Raw genomic sequence first — 21,313 nt, forward strand, 5'->3', positions numbered from 1 at the left:
TTGGGTATAGACCCATTATCAGACGCGACCCAAATCGTCACCCATTCCTTCTCTCCTGCCTGTCCCGCTGAGTTACTCCAGCTTTTTGTGTCTACCTTCGGTTTCTACCAGCATTTGCATTTCCCTCCTACACCGTCTCTGACTGCCATTTGTGTTTCCTTCACAGGAACGTGAGCTCAGCTGGAGAAGAAGCCCGGAGAAGGATGAGAGAATGCGATGGCCTCACAGACGCGTTGCTGTTCGTGATTCAGTCCGCTCTGGGGAGCAGCGAGATTGACAGCAAGGTTTGCCCAATCTCAGATTATATTTTTGCAACATGTGAGACAAGGAAATGCATTGGGGTGGAAATTCAAACATGAACTCTTTGATGTTGCTTATATATTTCACCTCCAAGCGAATCATTTAGAATCATTGCTCCCCAAAATGAATGCTTTTAAAAAAAGTAATTTTATGGAGGATCACACGTAAAATGCTTCTCATCTGCAGCACCTGTAGAAATAAATAAAGAGGACGGGTGAACCTGGGAAGATCGGCATGGAGGCTGGCTGGACTTTGGTTCCTTCCCTAACTTTGGTGCCACTGTGGGGTTGTGTTGTGTCGTGGACTTCTGTGTTTGTGCTTTTTTTTTTTATGACTGCAAGGAAAATCCATTTTGTTGTCTCTTATGAGACAATGACCATAAATTGAATCCAATCCAATAAATCGGTACTTTCTCTTGCAATTTGGATGTTTTATTTTAAAATAACATAAGAGCTCCCCATTAAGGACAGTGTCTTCTGATCTGAAGCTCCCTCCATTACATGTGTTGCGAATGCAACTGAATGTTCTTTGGATGTATTATTACATGTTTATTATTTGTAGAACTTCAGACCAATAATGACTCCCAGCATGTTGAGCCATCCACTCTGAGAAGCAGTGAGTATTCCGTGATCAGATTGTCGCACAGGGCCAGAGCTCATGGTTGATCTTATTACACAGAGGTAGAGCAGAATAGCCAGCAATCCTCAGTATCCTGAATATTATCAATGACAATCGAGCATCAGGACCACTGGTGATTGTGTTGCTTGTCATTAGAAACAAATAAGTCATGGGGGGGCTGCAATTGAAGTTTGGCTGTGTCAAAAGGAGCTAGTGAACTAAAATCAAACAGCATTAGATTCAGGAGTGAGTTTGTGCTAAGACGTCGTGATGGGGGAACTATTGCTTCATGCACATGAAGACCAGGCTGCAAGAAGAGCAATGTGTGTGTGAGTCCCTGTGTGTGTGAGTCTGTGTGTGTGTGTGTGTGTGTGAGTCTGTGTGTGTGTGTGTGTGTGTGTGTGTGTGTGTGTGTGTGTGTGTGTGTGTGTGTGTCAGTGTGAGTGTGTGTGTGTGTGTGTGTGTCTGTGTGTGTGTGTGTGTGAGTCTGTGTGTGTGTGTGTGAGTGTAGTGTGTGTGTGTGTGTGTGAATATCGGTGTGTGTGTGAATCTGTGTGTGTGTGTGTGTGTGTGTGTGTGTGAGTCTCTGTGTGTGTGTGTGCATGTGTGTGTGTGTGTGTGTGTGTCCATGTGTGAGTCTGTGTGTGTGTGAGAGAGTCTGTGTGTGTATGTGTGTGTGTCTCACTGAAATGCTTTGTAAGTGTGAGTGAATCTGTGTGTGTGTGTGAGTGAGTTTGTGTGTGTGTGTGTGTGTGTGTGAGTGTGTGTGTGTGTGTGTGTGTGTGTGTGTGAGTGTGTGTGTGTGAGTGAGTGTGTGTGTGTGTGTGTGTGTGTGTGTGTGTGTGTGTGTGTGTGTGTGTGTGTGTGTGTGTGTGTGTGTGAGTGAGTCTGTGTGTGTGTGTGTGTGAGAGTGTGTGTCTGAGAGTCTGTGTGTGCCTATAGGGGGGTTGCACGCAAGGTCACCGGGTCAAAGGGCATGACGCATGGAGTCGCTCAATCCATCTGGAGGACATCGCAGCTTCTGGTATATGTTGTTTATACACGAAATGCGTACTTTCCTACCTGTTAGAAACCACCAAAATGGTGAATCTTTGCGCTGTAAATAATTGTGGATGTTGGGGTAACCGTGAGAGACATCGATCCTACTTTGGAATACCAAAAGTGAAGAGAAATGAAGGTAAGTGGGCAGTGGGAAGAGGGCAGTGGAGGCCAGGTCACTGGATGGATTGAAGAGAGCGTTAGATAGAGCTCTAGGGGCTAGTGGAGTCAAGGGATATGGGGAGAAGGCAGGCATGGGTTATTGATAGGGGACGATCAGCCATGATCACAATGAATGGCGGTGCAGGCTCGAAGGGCCGAATGGCCGCCTCCTGCACCTATTTTATATGTTTCTAAGAGCCTGAGAAAAATGTATGGGTTTGCAATAGGTCCCAATTCAAATGATGTCAAAACTAATAACTCACATCAAAGAGTCCTTACAAACATTTCCTGATTAGTACGGGTGTCAAAGGTTATGGGGAGAAGACAGGAGAATGGCGTTGAGAGGGAAAGTTGGATCAGCCATGATTGAATGGCAGAGTGGATTTGAAGGGCCGAATGGCCTAATTCGGCTCCTATTGCATATGAACTCAAGTGTCAGAAAATAATAAATAACCTGAGACGGGAAAAGTAACCATGTCAAGTCAAGTCAAGTTTATTCGTCACATACACATATGAGATGTGCAGTGAAATGAAAAGTGGCAAATGTAGCTGCTTTTAGAATGTGACTGGGGGGATTGTTTGTGTGTGCCACCAACTTGCTCAGATTTCCATTCGATACTTTCTTCTTGTATCTTGTAATTCCTTACGCCATAAAAGGAGGCCATTTGGTCTATCAAGTATATGCCATCGTTCAGATAAATCCAACCAATTTGTCTATCACAAATGCCTAATCAGTATTGGCGGCACGGCAGACTGATAACGGCATTGGTTTAATAACTTGTTTATTAGCTTTGTGGGTGTTGGCGAGAATCCAGAACTGCATATGATGCCAAAAGTAGCCTGGTCTTGCCTGTCAAAGTGATCCACTGTGTGTGTTGGCGAGAATCCAGAACTCCATATGATGCCAAAAGTAGCCTGGTCTTGCCTGTCAAAGTGATCCACTGTGTGATTCACCAATATTGATTTCCTACATCTGACAACTGGATATAAAAATCAGCATTTTAAACCCCTGTCCCACGGTACGAGTTCATTCCAAGAGCTCTCCCGAGTTTGCCCTGATTCGAACTTGGAGATTTACAGTAATGGCCACTCGTCAGTACTCGGGGCTCTCGTGGACATTTTTCATCATGTTGACAAGTCTTCACGAGTCTTCCCGTGCTTACCTGCCGTTAGCGAGTCTTCCCGAGTACCTGCCGTTAGCGCTAAGAGACATCCCCGAGCTCCGACGTACCCGCTGCGTTCATTCTCCGTGCTTACCACGAGTTTGATTTTTTTTAAACTCGGGAGAGCTCTTGGAATGACCACGTACCGTGGGACAGGGCCATTAATATCACCCTCCACACTCCCACAATCCAAAACCCAAACATGAAATTACAAGTTCCCAAGTTATAGAAGTAGAACCACCGCAGTGGCTGCCTCGCCAGCAGCTGTTAGTCCTTTCATCCATTTTTGTTATTTTTAGTGTCTCAATGTATGTTTTAAAGTTTCTCAGTATGTGTTATGTGGGGGGTGGGGTGGGGGGTGAATAGGGTGGAAACCGTTTCTCAGTCACTTACCTGGACGGAGATGTGTCTTTTCCCCGTGTCGCATCTTCGCTTCCCCTCGCAGCCAACCAACTGGATTGGTGCGGCCTTTCCTACCGGAGACTGGCCCAGAGCTTCAGCAGCGGGCGCAGCGCTGAATTACCATCGCGGAGCGGGGTGATCCCTTGCCGGGGACCGCCAGTGTTGGAGCTCCAGAGTGTTGTGCCTGCTGACTTTAACACCGTGGAGCTGTGGTTTGCGGAGCTTCTAGCCGCGGGCGGCGCTGACTTTAACATCGCGGAGCGAGGCGATCCCTTGCCGGGGTTCGCCAGTGTTGGAGCTCCGCCCACCTCGGCCTGTGGACTTCGGAAGCCGCAGTCTCTGGTAGGAAGTGGCCGATTAGGAAACTCCAAGCCGCGATGGTGTTCTGATCCGTTCTGACACTGGAGTTTCGATCATCCTTTAATTCCCCGTTTTCTCTCTCCCGCCTTTTTTAAAAAGTGGGATAACATTAGCTGATCCTGAGTCTATAGAACATTGGAAAATTATCACCAATGCATCCACGATTTCTAGAGCCACTTCCTTAAGTACCCTGGGATGCAGACCATCAGGCCCTGAGGATTTATCAGCCTTCAGTCCCATCAGTCTACCCAACATCATTTCCTGCCTAATGTGGATTTCCTTCAGTTCCTCTGTCTACTCAGATCCTCTGGCCACTAGTATATCAGGAAGATTGTTTGTGTCCTCCTTAGTGAAGACAGATCCAAAACACCTGTTCAACTCATCTGCCATTTCCTGTTCCCCATAATAAATTCACCTTTTTCGGTCTTCAAGGGTCTAACTTTGGTCTTAACTAATTTTTTCCTCTTCACATACCTAAAGAAGCTTTTACTATCCTGATTTATATTCTTGGCTAGCTTACCTGCGTACCTCATCTTTTATCCCCGTATTGAAAGAACTGGTGGCAACAAAATAAATTGATTTAATGCTTAACATGTCACTCTCATTATGCTGGAATGAAAGTGTTGCATTTTAATTGGTGGTGGTTTGGAATAGGATGTGCCAGAACTTGCTGCCAAAATAACGACAACGCTAATGCCATTTCCTATTATTTATGTATGAGTTTTCAAGCAGGAATAGATGAATGCTTGGATGTGAATATCCAAGCAAAACTCTGTACATGTAGCGGAATCAAGGGATATGGGGAGAAGGCAGGCACGGGTTTCTGATTGTGGATGATCAGCCATGATCACAATGAATGGCGGTGCTGGCTCAAAGGCCCAAATGGCCTCCTCCTGCACCTATTTTCTTTGTTTCTATGTTTTTATGCCATTTCTCAAAACTTATTACATTTGCTCATTACTTAGCCAGTTAACCCAGTGCAGGAAATTAATGCTTTTTACTACAAATATATGTGTTACGTTAAGCCGGTGCCATCTTAAGGACTCATGGCCAACAGCTTGAACACTAATATTCAATAACCCCCTGAATATTGGCCGAGCGGAATTTCTATCCTTTACTAGTATTGGATGTAAAGTGAAGAGATTTATTGCTGAATAGGATGTCATTTTTGAAGAACCACCATGTGTGAAATAGATTCCTTCTGTGCTGTATATTTTCTAACGCAACATGATTGTTTGTGTTCACACCACAGACGATAGAGAACTGTGTCTGCATTCTGCGGAACCTTTCTTACCGGCTGGCAGCAGAGACGGCCCAGGGGCAGCAGATGGGCACGGACGAGTTTGACGGTCTGCTCTGCAGCGACAGTAACGGCAAGGACAGCGAGAGCTCGAGTTGTTGGGGCAAGAAGAAGAAGAAAAAGAAGGGCCAGAACCAGGTGATCAATTGGGCCCAGCCCATTCACACAAAGGGTGGTGGGTTGTATGGAACAAGTTGCCAGAGGAGGTAAATGAGGCTGGGACTATCCCAACGTTTAAGAAACAGTTATACAGGTACATGGATAGGACAGCTTTGGAGGGATGTGGACCAAATGCAGGCAGGTGGGACTAGTGTGGCTGGGATATGTTGGCCAGTGTGAGCAAGTTGGGCCGAAGGGCCTGTTTCCACACTGTATCACTCTATGACTCTATGAGAACATGAATGGGATTAAGCCCAGCTCAGATACAGGAGTGGGGAGTGCTTGATGGGGAATGGGCCCAGCTCCGTTGGGAAGTGTGACTGCCAATTAATATATTTGCAATTCATGAACGGTCAAAAAAGTCAAGGGTGTTTAATTGTCATTTGTACTAACCAGGGAAAAACAAAATCCTTACTCGCATTAGCTCAACAGGCCAATAAATGCAATACACACTGATAAAATGTAATATTTTTAAAATGCAATCATTTATAATTGTAATACGAGGTCTCCATATTAGTGCAAAAACCAGGGCTATTTGTGCAACCGGAGCCACAGTCTATGTAAGTTTAAAGTAGTTGAGGTTAGTTTGGGCCCGTTCCTGTGCTGTGGTCTATTTTCGTTGAGATACAAATGATCTATTTCTGCTTTCAGTGCTGTTTTTTTCCTTTTGTTTGAGACTGTGGGTGGAGTTGAGTTATAAATGTTATAACAGCTATAAATGTTTCCCTTCCCCTTAACTTTGTCACATCACCTCGTTATTAATCCTGGGGGCCAGGAGTCCCCTTGACGATGCATGTGCAAAATGGAACATCTGGTAACAGACACAAAACTCCCTGAAAGGTTCCAAGTGAAGTCATTTCTTGCTGGGTTTTTGGCAAAAGAACAACAAAAAACACCAGTAGATTTTTTTTAACGGAATGGATTGGGATTATCTAAAACATGCTGCCGGGAAGGGTAATGAATATAGGTCAAAAGTAACTTTCAGCATGGAATTGAACAACTACTGTGAATTACAGAAGGTCCACAAACCTGAGCTCCACAAATCTCAATCACCGTTCAGCTGGATCACGGCTGATCTGAGTCTTTGGTCCACTTATCCATCTAGATTCTCTCACTCTTGGTTCCACCTTCACAAACCTCTGCTAACACCTCTGTCTCATTTTGAATTTAACCAGCCTCAACGGTATTTCATAAGTTCATAGTCATAGAGTTACTCCAAAGTCACACTCCAAAGACGTACAGGTTTGTAGGGTGGTACGCAAAAAAGCTGGAGAAACTCAGCGGGTGCAGCAGCATCTATGGAGCGAAGGAAATAGGCAACGTTTCGGGCCGAAACCCTTCCGGGTTAATAGACAAATAACAGAAGCAAGGAAAAAAGAGAAAATACAAAATTAAGAAAAGTAGTGATGTGTTAGCCCCAGAAGTTAAACCATTAGTAGTTTGTGGATCGATAAAGAAAAAGAGCCCATAAAAGATGTAGCAAAAAGGAGAAAGCCAGAAAGGAAAAACAATAACAACAACAACAACAAAAGAAAAACAGAACAGAAATGAAAAGGAGTATATTTCATAGCAAAAGGATTTGAGTATAGGAGCAGGGAGGTTCTACTGCAGTTGTACAGGGTCTTGGTGAGACCACATCTGGAGTATTGCGTACAGTTTTGGTCTCCAAATCTGAGGAAGGACATTATTGCCATAGAGGGAGTGCAGAGGAGGTTCACCAGACTGATTCCTGGGATGTCAGGACTGTCTTATGAAGAAAGACTGGATAGACTTGGTTTATACTCGCTAGAATTTAGGAGATTGAGAGGGGATCTTATAGAAACTTACAAAATTCTTAAGGGGTTGGACAGGCTAGATGCAGGAAGATTGCTCCCGATGTTGGGGAAGTCCAGGACAAGGGGTCACAGCTTAAGGATAAGGGGGAAATCCTTTAAAACCGAGATGAGAAGAACTTTTTTCACACAGAGAGTGATGAATCTCTGGAACTCTCTGCCGCAGAGGGTAGTTGAGGCCAGTTCATTGGCTATATTTAAGAGGGAGTTAGATGTGGCCCTTGTGGCTAATGGGATCAGAGCGTATGGAAAGAAGGCAGGTACGGGATACTGAGTTGGATGATCAGCCATGATCATATTGAAGGGCCGAATGGCTCGAAGGGCCGAATGGCCTACTCCTGCACCTAATTTCTATGTTTCTATACCTACTTCATATTTTTCCACACCCCTCACCCAGTTCTTAAATGGTTCATTTCCCGAGTTGTGTTGCACCATATTATACTTGTAATAAATCGATGAAAGGAGACCATATCTTTAAGAATTGTTCTGATTTTCCTGCTAGGACGAATCTCATATCTTCGAGATGTAACATTTCGGACATGCTTGTGATCTGTGTAGGAAAGGTTTAAGAGGTATATGACGTTTATAGACCGAATGCGGGCAAATGGGACTAATCTTTGATGGGGCATCTTGGTTGGCATGGACTATTTGGGCCGAAGGGCCGGCTTCCTATGCTGTTTGACTTTATACTCATCTTTGTTAGGGGAGTTGGGAATGGGCAATGAACGCTTGCCTTGCATGTAACACGCATTCTCTGAAAATTAATTAAAAACAAGCGGTGCTCATATTGTGCATGGGTTCAGCAAACAGGCACGAAAGGTGTACAAAACAAACGCGGTCTTTGTGAAATGTTGTTGGGACAAAATGGAAAACGGAGAAACATATTGCAACATTCGTTGGGAGAATGAATGTTCAATGGGTGTATTCAGGACGGAGAAAATAGTGAAGCAGAAATCTGGCTTGTCAAAGGTGAGAGAGATGTCTGGAAACAGCAGCTGTTGTCAAACCATTGAAAATTGTATTCATCAGTATTCACAGCAGAGGTGTTGACTGGTGTTGCCAAGTCTGTAAACAGGTTGTCAGAGGTAGCAACAAAGAAGGGCTTCTTAAAGGACATGGGAATCAAATCCATTGATGGCTCGCACAACACCAGACCCAAGTGGAGCAAGTCCAATATAATCTGTGCCAAAAGGGCAGATCAGTCTCAAATCTCGAGCTTTCATTTTACTGCCGGCAAAGCCTGAGTCACAGCACCGTCAAGGAAGTGTTAGGTTGTTATTGCATGGGCAAGGTGAGTTACATATAGCCTTAAGATAGATAAGTAAAAGGAGTTTTCAACAGAACAGAACAAGACTATAAATGAATTTCACAGCCGAATATATTGTAGGTTCGATGAAAAATTCAGAGGTAGACAGAAAATGCTGGAGAAACCCAGCGGGTGAGACAGCATCTATGGAGCGAAGGAAATAGGCAATGTTTCGGTCAGAAGGCTATTACCAAGTGGGTGCAGGCTCCACACCGTCTCTGCCCACAGTCTGAGCCTGTGTGTAGACTTGTACTGACCAGGATATCCTTCACATTTTTAGCCCTCTTGTATGCTGACATTACTTTGTATCCCTGCAGTGTGACAAATCCCTTTTGGAATTGTTCAAAGCGGCCTGTGACTATTTTGTGGGCCTGGACAGCCATATTACTGTATCCTGGTGTTAGTGGCAAGTTCAGTGTCGATCCTGGCCTAGGTCTGGGCCCCTTGTATACTTTTTAGAAAATATGACAATGTGTCAATTTCTGTCTGCAGTACCCCCTCTTCTTCAGAAGGGTCTCGACCCGAAACGTTGCCTATTTCCTTCTCTCCATAGATGCTGCTGCACCCGCTGAGTTTCTCCAGCTATTTTGTCTACCTTCCATTTTCCAGCATCTGCAGTTCCTTCTTAAACATGAAAAATTCAGAATATATGGAAGGTATTTCTAAAATGATAGCTGGATTAAGTAGGATATACTAATGATGATATCACCCAACTTTGAGTGGCGGTGCACATAATTTGTAATTAAGATCATTGGTAGACTTCAGCTCAAGTAGGGATTTGGACAATGGCAATGGATGTCATTTTATTCCCCTATTAAAACATATTTTCTGTACTGATTTTAATGTCGCCATTGTGTTCCCTTTGTTCACATTTCTAATGGAAAGTGTTTTTGTTTGTGGTATTGAGCTCCCAGTGGACACAAGCGAAAAAATAGTTGAAAAGTCATGGAGATTTACTTATATTATTTCCTCAACCAAACCTAGCAAGAACATATCAACTGTTTGTTCATTCCGTTACTGTTTATAGGCCTTTACTTCACAGAATGTGCCTACAACTGACACAAACAATATGTCAACATCACCTATCAGTTACAAAGCACTAGAGACACTCTGAGAATTTGAAATATTGCTTGACAATTTCAGGCGCTCTTTGATTTCCTTGCTCTCCATGTCGACTTCCATACAATAATTATGTTTTTCCATCAGTCAAGCTGCCGAAGATTTCAACACTAGTGAAAGGCGGAAAACAACAACACTGCATTACATTATATATCCTCATGGTCGTATTCTCATAAAGCAAATTACCATAATATGTGTACTATACAGTATTATGGTTAGTATCGTAACCGCACGGAAACAGGCCCTTTGGCCCAACCTGTACACACTGACCAAGAATCCCCTTCCAAGCTATTCCCATCTGGTCCATATCACTACCTTTCCTCTCCGTGTACCTATCTAAGTTAAAGACCTTAACATCAATATCAATACTTGGGAATCGCTTGCTCTGGATTGCCCAACTTGGTGAAACAAGATCACCACTGGAGCGCGGGCGTGCAGCTGAGAAGCGCACTGCAGAAGCTTAGAGGAAACACGCCGCGCGCAAGGCTCGAGCCACTCCAACTTCTACTGCGTTTAAGTAGGAACTGCGGATGCTGGAAAATCGAAGGTACACAAAAATGCTGGAGAAACTCAGCGGGTGCAGCAGCATCTATGGAGCGAAGGAAATAGGTAACGTTTCGGGCCAAAACCCTTGTTCAGACTGAAGTTTTGAAGAAAGGTTTCGGCCCGAAACGTTGCCTACCTCCTTCGCTCCATAGATGCTGCTGCACCTGCTGAGTTTCTCCAGTATTTTTGTGTACCTTCAACTTCTACTGCAGCGCCCACCCAACTATGTCCCATATGCGGGCGAGCCTTAGGGGCCGGATCAGTCTCACCAATCACCTCCCGACACACAAACAAAAACACTGAAGCCATGGTCTTCTTCGGCTACGAAGGACGAACAACAACAACAACCTGTCTCTAAGTGCCTGTTAAATGTTGTTATTGAACCTGCCTCAACTTAAACAGGTGGATTTATCGATTAGCTTTTGAAGCTTCTGGATATTACTGCTCATCTCTCCATGCATTCTTTGCACAAATGGCAAACACTAGCAGCCAAATTGGGTTGCCCAAGTCCCCTGCTTCCCACGCATCTACCAACACAGTGGTGCATTGGCAATGATGAGGGTGACAGCATAGGAAGCAGTGAAAGTCAGATGAAAACAACAACTCCTGACAGAGGCAGGAGAGTGAGAGCCAAGTTTAGGAAAAAAAAGGACAAACGGGGAAAATAGGAAGCTGGAGGGCCGAGAGCTGAACTGGAATCATAATGAATCGGAGTAGAATGAGGCCATTTGGCCCATCAAAGGGTGGGTGATATCCTTTTGGACCTTTGCCTTGTAGCATGTGTTTTAATAACAGGCCATTCTGTTGCTTCTGAGCGACTGAGGCCCCACCCCTGTAGCAGGCCAATGATGCGTGGGGACCAGTAGGCCATAGGTTATGGGAGGAAACATTTGCTCAGCAGTGGCTAATCCCACAACAACATGCACCAAGTTACTGTGTGACACTGTGTGACATGAATATCTAACCTTTATAGAAGCTGGGATAGTAATACAAAAAATTGCATTATAAGGCATTGGTGAGAACAAATCTGGAGTATTGTGTACAGTTTTTGGTCCCCATATATGAGGAAAGGATGTGCTAGCATAGGGGAGGGTACAGAGGAGATTTACTAGAATGATTGCCGGGGGTTTCAAAATGTTTACAGAGATAAGTCCAGAACAAGGGGTCTTTATTTAAGGATAAGCAGGAAATCTTTTAGGACCGAGATGAGAGAGGTCTTTAAAATCACAGAGAGAGTGGTGACAGATTTGATGTGGGCAAGCTTTTCCCTTTGAGAATAGGGAAGATTCAAACAAGAGGACATGACTTCAGAATTAAGGGACAGAAGTTTTGGGGTAAAGGGGATCAGGGGGTATGGAGGAACTTCAGGTACGCAGATACTGAGTGGTGGCCATGATCATATTGAATGAGCTCCCAGGTCGAGGGGCCGAATGGCCTACAGGTTCATATTTTATCATTTTTCTATGATGGATAGGCATATGGAGCGTTTGAAGGCACTGGGCCTGGACTTGCTTTAGAATCATGATTAATACAGGTGGGACTAACAGGCCAATTTGGCCCAACTTGTCCGGCATGGCCAACAATGTCCGAGATACACTGTTTCCTTGCTGTAATTGCTTATATCCATATATGGTTACATTACTATCCATGTACCTAACATTTATTTCGAGACGATAGAATAGTCACAGGCCTCAAGCTAATGGTCAGAACAGCATTTGGAATATTGTGAGCAGTTTAGGGCCCCATATCTGGGAAAGGATGTGCTAGCATTGGGGAGGGTCCAGAGAAGGTTTACAGGAATGATCCCGGGGATGTTCCCGATGTTGGGGAAGTCCAGAACAAGGGGTCACAGTTTAAGGATAAGGGGGAAATCTTTTAGGACCGAGAGGAGAAAAACATCTTTTTTCACACAGAGAGTGGTGAATCTCTGGAATTCTCTGCCATAGAAAGTAGTTGAGGCCAGTTCATTGGCTATATTTAAGAGGGAGTTAGATGTGGCCCTTGTGGCTAAAGGGATCAGGGGGTATGGAGAGAAGGCAGGTACAGGATACTGAGTTGGATGATCAGCCATGATCATATTGAATGGCGGTGCAGGCTCGAAGGGCCGAATGGCCTACTCCTGCACCTATTTTCTATGTTTCTATGATTGAGTTAACATATGATGAGCGTTTGAAGGCACTGGGCCTGTACTTGCTTTAGAGTCATAGATTAATACAGTGTGGAAACAGGCCATTTTGGCCCAACTTGTCCACACTGGCCAACAATGTCCCAACTACACGAGACCCACTAGCCTGCGCTTGGTCCATATCCCTCCAAACCTGTCCTATCCATGCACCTGTCTAACTATTTCTTAAACGATGGGATAGTCCCTGCCTCAACTACCTCCTTTTTCAGCTTGTTCTATACACCCACCTGTTTAGAAGGATGAGGGCGAACCTCATTGGAACTTACTGAATACTGAAAAGCCTAGATAGAGTGAATGTGGATGTTTCCACTAGTGGGAAAGTCTAGGACCAGAGGCCATAGCCTCATAACTAAAGGATGTGCCTTTAGAAAGGAGATGAGGAGGAATTTCTTTAGTCAGAGGGTGGTGAATCTGTGGAATTCATTGCCACAGAAAGCAGTGGAGGGCTAGCCAATGGATATTTTCAAGGCGGATATTGACAGATTCTTGATTAGTACGTGTGTCTGGGGTTATGAAGAGAATGTAGGAGAATGAAGTTGAGAGGGAAAGATAATTGAATGGCGCAGTAGTTGGGCCGAATAGCCCAATTCTGCTTCTAGAACTTATGAACATGTAAACTTGGCGTTGAAATCTCATCAGAGTCGTGAGTTTGATCGACAACACGAAACATCCAGTGGGGATTTCCGAGTGATATGACACAAGCTGGAGATGGATTTTAGCGTGCTTCAGTCGTGTTTTAAATAAGCAGGTGATGTTGAGGAATTTCTAAGCACACCTTTAATTTCATGCTTGAATGGTTGAGCTCAGAACTGGTGTTCACATCTATAGTTCAGGACCCACCACAGGGATGTATATGAAACACAAAGTCTACAGCACTGAGGCAGACTGCAGCAGCTATTAAAGAAGATGCCCTGGGAATCATTATTCAGGTGAACTTGCAAAAAATAATTCACAAATACTTCAGATTTTAAACTGATTCGCTTATCGCGCGGCCCGATGGGAAATTTAATTTCATGCCCCATGAAGATCCGTTTTATATTCCCCCAGATGGTTAAATTGCACATTTAAACAAAATTTCGGAAGGGTGATTGAAAATTTCAGATAAAGGTCGGGGCAATTTACGGAACAAGAGAACGTCAGCCATCTCTTCACGTGTGACATAGGGCAACAGTGGCTCTTAAACTCAACCCAGTATCTAGGTGGCGAACCTTCACGCGCACACGCCTATCGCTTGTATTAATTGCTTTTCGTCCCATCACGGCAGATGTGAAGAACCCTGCAGGTACATGCGGCACTTCACACCCTGCTGCTGTCCCACTGAGTTACAGGAGAGTTGTCACCTGGAGATTACGTTTGTGCCAAGGCACCTTCTGCCCCAATCCACACTATGGCTGGCAGCCATGCACTCTGCTGGGGTGGAGAAAACCCTGCTGGACAATGGGGGAAGAAACAATCCCTGAAATAAATAGAGAAAACGCTGGAAATACTCAGCAGACCCCCAGCATCCCCCCCCCAGGTCCTTGACCCCCCATTCTTCCCCGGTTCATTTTGGTAGTGCACCCCCCACAGAGGATTATCCCCAAATTAACACTAAGATCATCTGAGGAATTATTTTGTGTTTAAATGATTTAGAAGATTGAGGGGGGATCTTATTTAGAAACTTACAAAAGTCTTAAGGGGTTGGACAGGCTAGATGCAGGAAGATTGTTCTCGATGTTGGGGAAGTCCAGGACAAGGGGTCACAGTTTAAGGATAAGGGGGAAATCCTTTAAAACCGAGATGAGAAGAACTTTTTTCACACAGAGAGTGGTGAATCTCTGGAACTCTCTGCCACAGAGGGTAGTTGAGGCCAGTTCATTGGCTATATTGAAGAGGGAGTTAGATGTGGCCCTTGTGGCTAAAGGGATCAGGGGGTATGGAGAGAAGGCAGGTACAGGATGATCAGCCATGATCATATTGAATGGGGGTGCAGGCTCGAAGGGCCGAATGGCCTACTCCTGCACCTATTGTCTACGTTTCTGTTTCCCATTTATCCTCGCTTTGTCTTGTTTATCTGTTGTGCATTCGGCACACAATTGAAGAGTTAATTATCAAGAGGGAAAAAAGCCCACCCTCACCTGCAGACCGAAGAAGGGTCTCGACCCGAAACGTCACCCATTCCTTCGCTCCAGAGATGCTGCCTGTCCCACTGAGTTACTCCAGCATTTTGTGTCTCACCTGCACTTCGACCGGCAACAGCGTTGTGCCAAGGCACCTTCTGCCCCAATCCACACTATGGCTGGCAGCCATGCACTCTGCTGGGGTGGAGAAAACCCTGCTGGACAATGGGGGAAGAAACAATCCCTGAAATAAATAGAGAAAACGCTGGAAATACTCAGCAGACCAGGCAGCATCCATCTGTGGAGAGGGGAGCATCGTTAAGATTTCAGGTCCTTGACCCATCAACATTCTTCAGCCGGTTCATTTTGGTAGTGCATGTGCCAACAGAGGATTATCTTAAAAACCCATCTGGTTCATTAACACTATTTAGATCATCTGCCCCAGGAATTATTTTGTGTCATACAATGATTTTGAACTCGGAGCAATGCGATTTCAATGTTACAGTAGGTCAGTGTAGCAGTGGGAGGGAGCAGCAGGTAAGGGGAAGGTCAGGCTTCTGGGTGTGTGTACACTTCTGCCTTGCCCAACCTCTGCCCAGGGTGCGACTCTTTGCCATACAACGCAGGGAAGAAGGTAACTCTTATCCTTTCATCCCTTCTCATCATCCGGGAACCTAAACTGTCTTTTAAAGTGCATCAGTGATTCGCTTGCATTTCTTCTATGTGAGAGTGCTGCAATCAATGATTACAGTGCTCTCCACTATATTGGAGAAGCTAATTGCTTTACAGAGCACCTGCATTCTGAATGCATGCAACTTCCGTTCCAAATCTACCCCATCCACTCCTAACTGTCCACTAAAGTGGTTTGGCAAGGCACTCTATCTATACCATTGGTACATAGCTATTAATTTATTGGGTTTGTACCCAGAGGTCTGCACTATTGAGCTGAAGACATTGAGTTCAAATCCCACTCTGGCAGCTGTAGAGTTTGAATTCAAGTAATTAAATGCATTTCTAAAATACTTATTTGGCTGCAAAATACTTGTAAACACTGTGCAAAGATGAAAAGTGCTATGTGAATGCATCTGTCTTTGATTTTGATCCAGCAATGATTAAAGCAGTGACCTTGCCTTTCTCAGTCCCACTTAAACTGTGAGAGACCTTATCCCCAGCTCCAAACCTGATAAGTGAAGCAAAGCTTAAACCCCTGTCCCACTGTACGAGTTCATTCCAAGAGCTCACCCGAGTTTGCCCTGATTTGAACTCGGAGATTTACGGTAATGGCCACTCGTTGGTACTCGTGGCTCTTGTGGACATTTTTCGACATGTTGAAAAATCTTCACGAGTCTTCCCGTGCTTACCTGCCATTAGCGAGTCTTCCCGAGTACCTGCCGTTACCGTTACGAGCCGCTAAGAGACGTCCCCGAGCTCCGACGTACCCGCTATGTTCATTCTCTGTGCTTACCACGAGTTTGATTTTTTTTTAACTCAGGAGAGCTCTTGGAATGAACTCGTACCGTGGGACAGGGCTATTAGTGAGGATGTAGCAATTCTCATGTAAAGGTTTATAAGGGATCACAAACATCTACATAAACCAGGCTGCTTTGTATTGCTGTGCTATTCTTATTCCTCTGTATCAGAATAGAGCCTCTTTTTAATACATCATCTATTGTCCGCGCGGACATGAAGATAAAGATGCACAAGAATGGGCTGTGCAGACAAATTCATCAGTGAAAATATTACTCCATGTAATTCTCCATTGCATTGAAAAAATCTTGACATGTGAAAGAGATTTGGTGTTTCTTTAAAAGCGTGCTCATGTTGTTTCTACGAAGACAGCTAACAACATAACTCACAGACGAGCCAGTCATTAATGCAATACTGTCTGCTTCACAGACATGTGTACAATGCACACTGTGGGAAGGCTGGTGATGAGCAAGCTATCTTGCTCAGTGGAGGTGATTTTAACTAAGCCATATCAATTCAGCTGCACGTTTTACATCCCTCCGCGCTGTTTGGAACAAGGATGCAGCCATCTAAAAGTAGGCTGCACAGCAGTGATATCAGAAAGTACATACTCACTCTGAAGTCTGTGGAAACTAGAACTCTTCACCCCAGAAAACTGGTGCTGCCAACTCAATTGAAAATACCAAAACTGAGACTGATATTTTTTTCTTAGGCAAGTGAGTATGAATGAGAAACCAGGGCAGATGTGTAGATTTGAGCTATAGATCAGCCATGAACTGACTAAATGGCAGATGTGGCACGGTGGCACAGGGGTAGAGTTGCTGCCTTACAGCACTTGCAGCGCCGGAGACCCGGGTTTAATCCTGACTACGGCTGCTGGCTGTACGGAGTTTGCACGTTCTCCCCGTGATTGCATGGGTTTCCTCCGAGATCTTCGGTTTCCCCCTACATTCCAAAGCCGTGCAGGTTTGTAGGTTAATTGACTTGGTATAAGTGTAAATTGTCCCTAGTGTGTGTGTGTGATGGTGTTAATGCGCGGGGATCGCTGGTCTGTGCCGACTCGGGGGGGCCGAAGGGCTTGTTTTGGTGCTGTATCTCCGAACTAAACTAAACGGAAGTTCAGTGAATGACATGCTCCTGATCTAATGTTCCCCATTTTCATTCCCACCGAACATAATGGATATGTATATACAATGCCCTGCAATAATGGTGATGGCAGTAGGGATATGAGCTTGCCAATCCTGAGCAATGCCTTAGGGCAGCACAGTGGTGCAACTGGTGGAGATACTGCCTCACAGCACCAGAGACCAGGGTTCATTCTGGCCTTGAATGCCAAGTTTGCACGTTCTCCGTGACCACGTGGGTTTCCTCCGGGTGCTCCCGTTTCCTCCCGCATCCCAAAGACGTTTGTAGGTTGATTTGCCTCCATAAATTGCCCTTAGTGTGTGTAGGAAAGTGGGATAGCATAGAACTAGTGTGAATAAGTGATCGTTGGTCAATGCCACCCAATGGGCCGAAGGGCCTGTTTTCATTGCTGTATCTCTAAACTAAACTGAAACGCTGATGTTACTTAATGTAATCATCTGAATACAGTTTTTTTGGTTTGAAGTAGAGCAGGAGTGGCTTTTTTTGTTTTTGTTCTGACTGGGTGCAAGGAGTTGCACTAAGGAGTTAGAAAACCTTAGGAGTTGACTAAGGAATTAGAAAACCATCAAGAGGCAAGAAATTTCTGTAAAGGACATGAAGTGCTGGAGCACTTGACTGGGTCAGGCAGCATGTCTGGAGAACACAAATGATGATGTTTCAGGTCTACAGATGCTGGAATCTTGAGCAAAACTCAACCAAGTGTCCCAAACCAAAATATCTCCCGTCCATTCCCTCCACATATGTTGCTTGACCAGCTGAGTTCCACCAGCACTTTGTGCTTTGACTTTTAGACTTTAGAGATACAGCATGGAAACAGGCCCTTTGACCACCGAGTCAGTGCCAACTAATGATCATCCGTACACTAGTTCTATCTAACACACTAGGAGCAATTTACAAAGCCAATTAACCTGCAAACCTGTACGCCTTTGGAATGTGGGGGAAAACCAGAGAAAACCCTTGTGGTTACGGGAAGAACGTCACCCATTCCTTCTCTCCAGAGATGCTGCCTGTCCCGCTGCCTGTCCCGCATTCTGTGTCTATCTTTGGAGTAACAACGTGTAGGTTTGAGATGTCCTTCCATAAGGAGTTGTATTTTAATTGCCTGTGACTATTGCAATATCCTCCTGGTTGACGGACACCTCAATAAACTGGAGTTCATCCAAGTCTCTGTTGACATGCATCAAACCCACCCCTACTTTCTTTGTTTTTCTGACACACCCCTTATGTTGACTTTCAGTTCAGTAGAGCCTCAATTTGGGCGGCACGGTGGCGCAGTGGTAGAGTTACTGCCTTATAGCGCTTACAGCGCCAGAGATGCGGCTTCGATCCCGACCACGGGCGCTGTCTGTACGGAGTTTGTACTTTCTCCCCGTGACCTGTGTGGGTTTTCTCCGACGTCTTCGGTTTCCTTCCACACTCCAAAGACGTACAGATTTGTAGGTTAATTGGTATAAATGTAAATTGTCCCTAGTGTGTGTAGGATAGTGTTAATGTGTGGGGATCGCAGGTCGGCGCAGACTCAGTGGGCCAAAGGGCCTGTTTCCGGGCTGTATCTCTAAACTAAACAAAAAAAATTATAAAATTCTCATCCATGCTCTCAGATCCCCATGCAACATCACCCCTCTCTTTCAATGTATGTTTCTTCAGCCTCAGAACCCTCCAGGATCTGCGTACACATCCAATTTTGTGTTTTTCCCCCTCCCAGATTTTCATGTTTTCACCATTGCTTGCAAAGGTCTGGAATCAAGAGTCTTGAGCTCATAAAATCAGCAGATCCTCACTTCAGATGCTTTGGCTGAAATCTTTTCATATGTAAAATCCATTATCGACTGTCAGCACTAAGTTTTAAAGTAAATATTTCTTAGAGTTGTGTGGATTTGGAGTGTGGGTGAAAACCAGAGAAAACCCATGTGGCTCCAGGAAGAACGTGAAACCTACAGACAACACCCGCCCGCAGTCAGGATCAAACCCAGATCTAGCGCACTGTAAGGCAGCAACTACCACTGCACCAATATGCTGCCCTTTGCTTGTGAAAACCATGACATCTTTGGTGCTTTTATTGGTTCTGACTATGTGTCTGGATTATTGTGCATTCTGAGGCTCCTTAGAGAGTCCTTACCTATCTTACATTGATGTGGAATTGCGAAATCTCTACAAAAATTATGTGAACATTTCAAGAAATATGAGTGATTACCGACCTTGTTGTGTCTTTGTGTGCACAACGTCATGTTTTAGCAGAGTATAGGCAGACATCCTGCGCCCAGGTCTTGCTTTTACCCTTGAACCAATTAGTCAAAGTTGGGTAGTACTGCTTGTTATGGAAGTGTATAAAATTATGAGAAGCATAGACAATCAGAACCTACTTCCCAGGGTGGAGATGCTAAAAACCAAAGGGCACAGCTTTAAAGTGAGAGAGGCAAAGTTTAAAGGAGACTAGACCCAGTGCTGACCCGTTGGGTCTGTTCCTCCAACGTGTGGTTGCGGGATTAAAGGAGATATGTGTGGCCAGTGTTTTACACAGAGTGGGATAGTGCCTGGAACACGCTGCCAGGGATGCTAGTGGATGCAGATACAATAATGGTGTTTAAGTGGCTTTTAGATAGGGACATCACATGCAGGCAAAGAAGATCAGTGCAACTTGCATCATGTTTAGTATGGGCGTTTATGGGCCAAAGGGCCTGCAAGTCCTGTCTTGTTCTCAGAATCAGAATCAGAATCAATTTATTTGTCATGTTATTAACAGCTGAGAAACCTTAATTCAAATGTCTGCTCCTTGGCAGAAGAGAAAAAGTTAATGATGTTGCCATTTTTTTGATATTTGCTTGCTTACATTGATTTTTCCCCCCCTTTCCTAGTGGGATGGTGTTGGACCTCTCCCGGAAGCGGCAGACCCACCAAAGGGTATCCAGCTCCTGTGGCATCCCTCTATAGTCAAACCCTACCTCACACTTTTGTCAGAATGCTCAAATCCAGATACTCTTGAAGGAGCAGCAGGAGCCTTACAGAACCTGGCAGCAGGGAGCTGGAAGGTAGGTCCATGAAGTCTGTGCTTGGATGGTATACATCTTCTCTAAGCCTACCGAATGATTCTGTGTAGGCCAACTGAATGTTCCCCTGTGTACATAATCCAGTGCAGACGGAGTTCAATGAAGGTCTCCCTATTTCACCAGCCCCTTCACAACCTCCTGACTGCAATGTTCCGCCTTGCCTCTGGAGGGATACTGGACCAAAGGGAAACCTTGTCATCTCCATAATTTTAAAAAAATCACCCCACCGACATAAACAACTTGCAATATGTCCCTTTGTTCAACTGCAATACTCCTAGAGCTCTATTTAACTCTAGATGGACACTCTGGACAGTCACTGGATGGATTGAAGAGAGAGTTAGGGGCTAGTGGAATCAAGGGATATGGGGAGAAGGCAGGCACAGGTTGTTGATTGGGGACGATCAGCCATGATCACAATAACCTTATAACCATATAACAATTACAGCACGGAAACAGGCCATCTCAACCCTTCTAGTCCTTGCTGAACACATAATCTCCCCTAGTCCCATATACCTGCGCTCAGACCATAACCCTCCATTCCCTTCCCATCCATATAACTATCCAATTTATTTTTAAATGATAAAAACGAACCTGCCTCCACCACCTTCACTGGAAGCTCATTCCACACAGCTACCACTCTCTGAGTAAAGACGTTCCCCCTCATGTTACCCCTAAACTTCAGTCCCTTAATTCTCATGTCATGTCCCCTTGTTTGAATCTTCCCTACTCTCAGTGGGAAAAGCTTTTCCACGTCAACTCTGTGATGAATGGCGGTGCTGGCTCCTGCACCTATTTTCTATGTTTCTATGTGAACTCTGCCCTCTGTGGCAGGGAATTCCACAAATTCACAACTCTCTGGGACAAATGGACTAATTCTGCTGCTGGAACATATGAACTTATGCAGTCTCTGCAAAATATTCCAAATCCAAATGCAAGATGTACTAAGCAACATCAGAGTCTCTCTGAAGGCCAACATCTCCATTGAGGACCAGATTGATTGGGTAGGCCAAGTTATCCACATGCTTGGCAGCAGGCACCTCAATTTCCTTCCTGGGATAAATAAC

The 21,313-nt window shown here is 44.8% G+C and overlaps 1 protein-coding gene across 1 annotated transcript in view; it reads left to right on the forward strand.

Annotated features, from left to right (window-relative positions):
* Positions 1–21,313, forward strand: part of LOC129706504 (catenin delta-2-like) — a 1,547,539-nt gene that overhangs the window by 1,447,182 nt on the left and 79,044 nt on the right. The window contains exons 16-18 of the mRNA XM_055650854.1: positions 167–284; positions 5,296–5,481; positions 20,058–20,231. Coding sequence (XP_055506829.1) covers positions 167–284; positions 5,296–5,481; positions 20,058–20,231 — 478 coding nt within the window. The remainder of the gene's footprint in view (positions 1–166; positions 285–5,295; positions 5,482–20,057; positions 20,232–21,313) is intronic.

This window comes from Leucoraja erinacea, chromosome 2 (assembly GCF_028641065.1).
Source record: "Leucoraja erinacea ecotype New England chromosome 2, Leri_hhj_1, whole genome shotgun sequence".
Lineage (NCBI taxonomy): Eukaryota > Metazoa > Chordata > Chondrichthyes > Rajiformes > Rajidae > Leucoraja > Leucoraja erinaceus.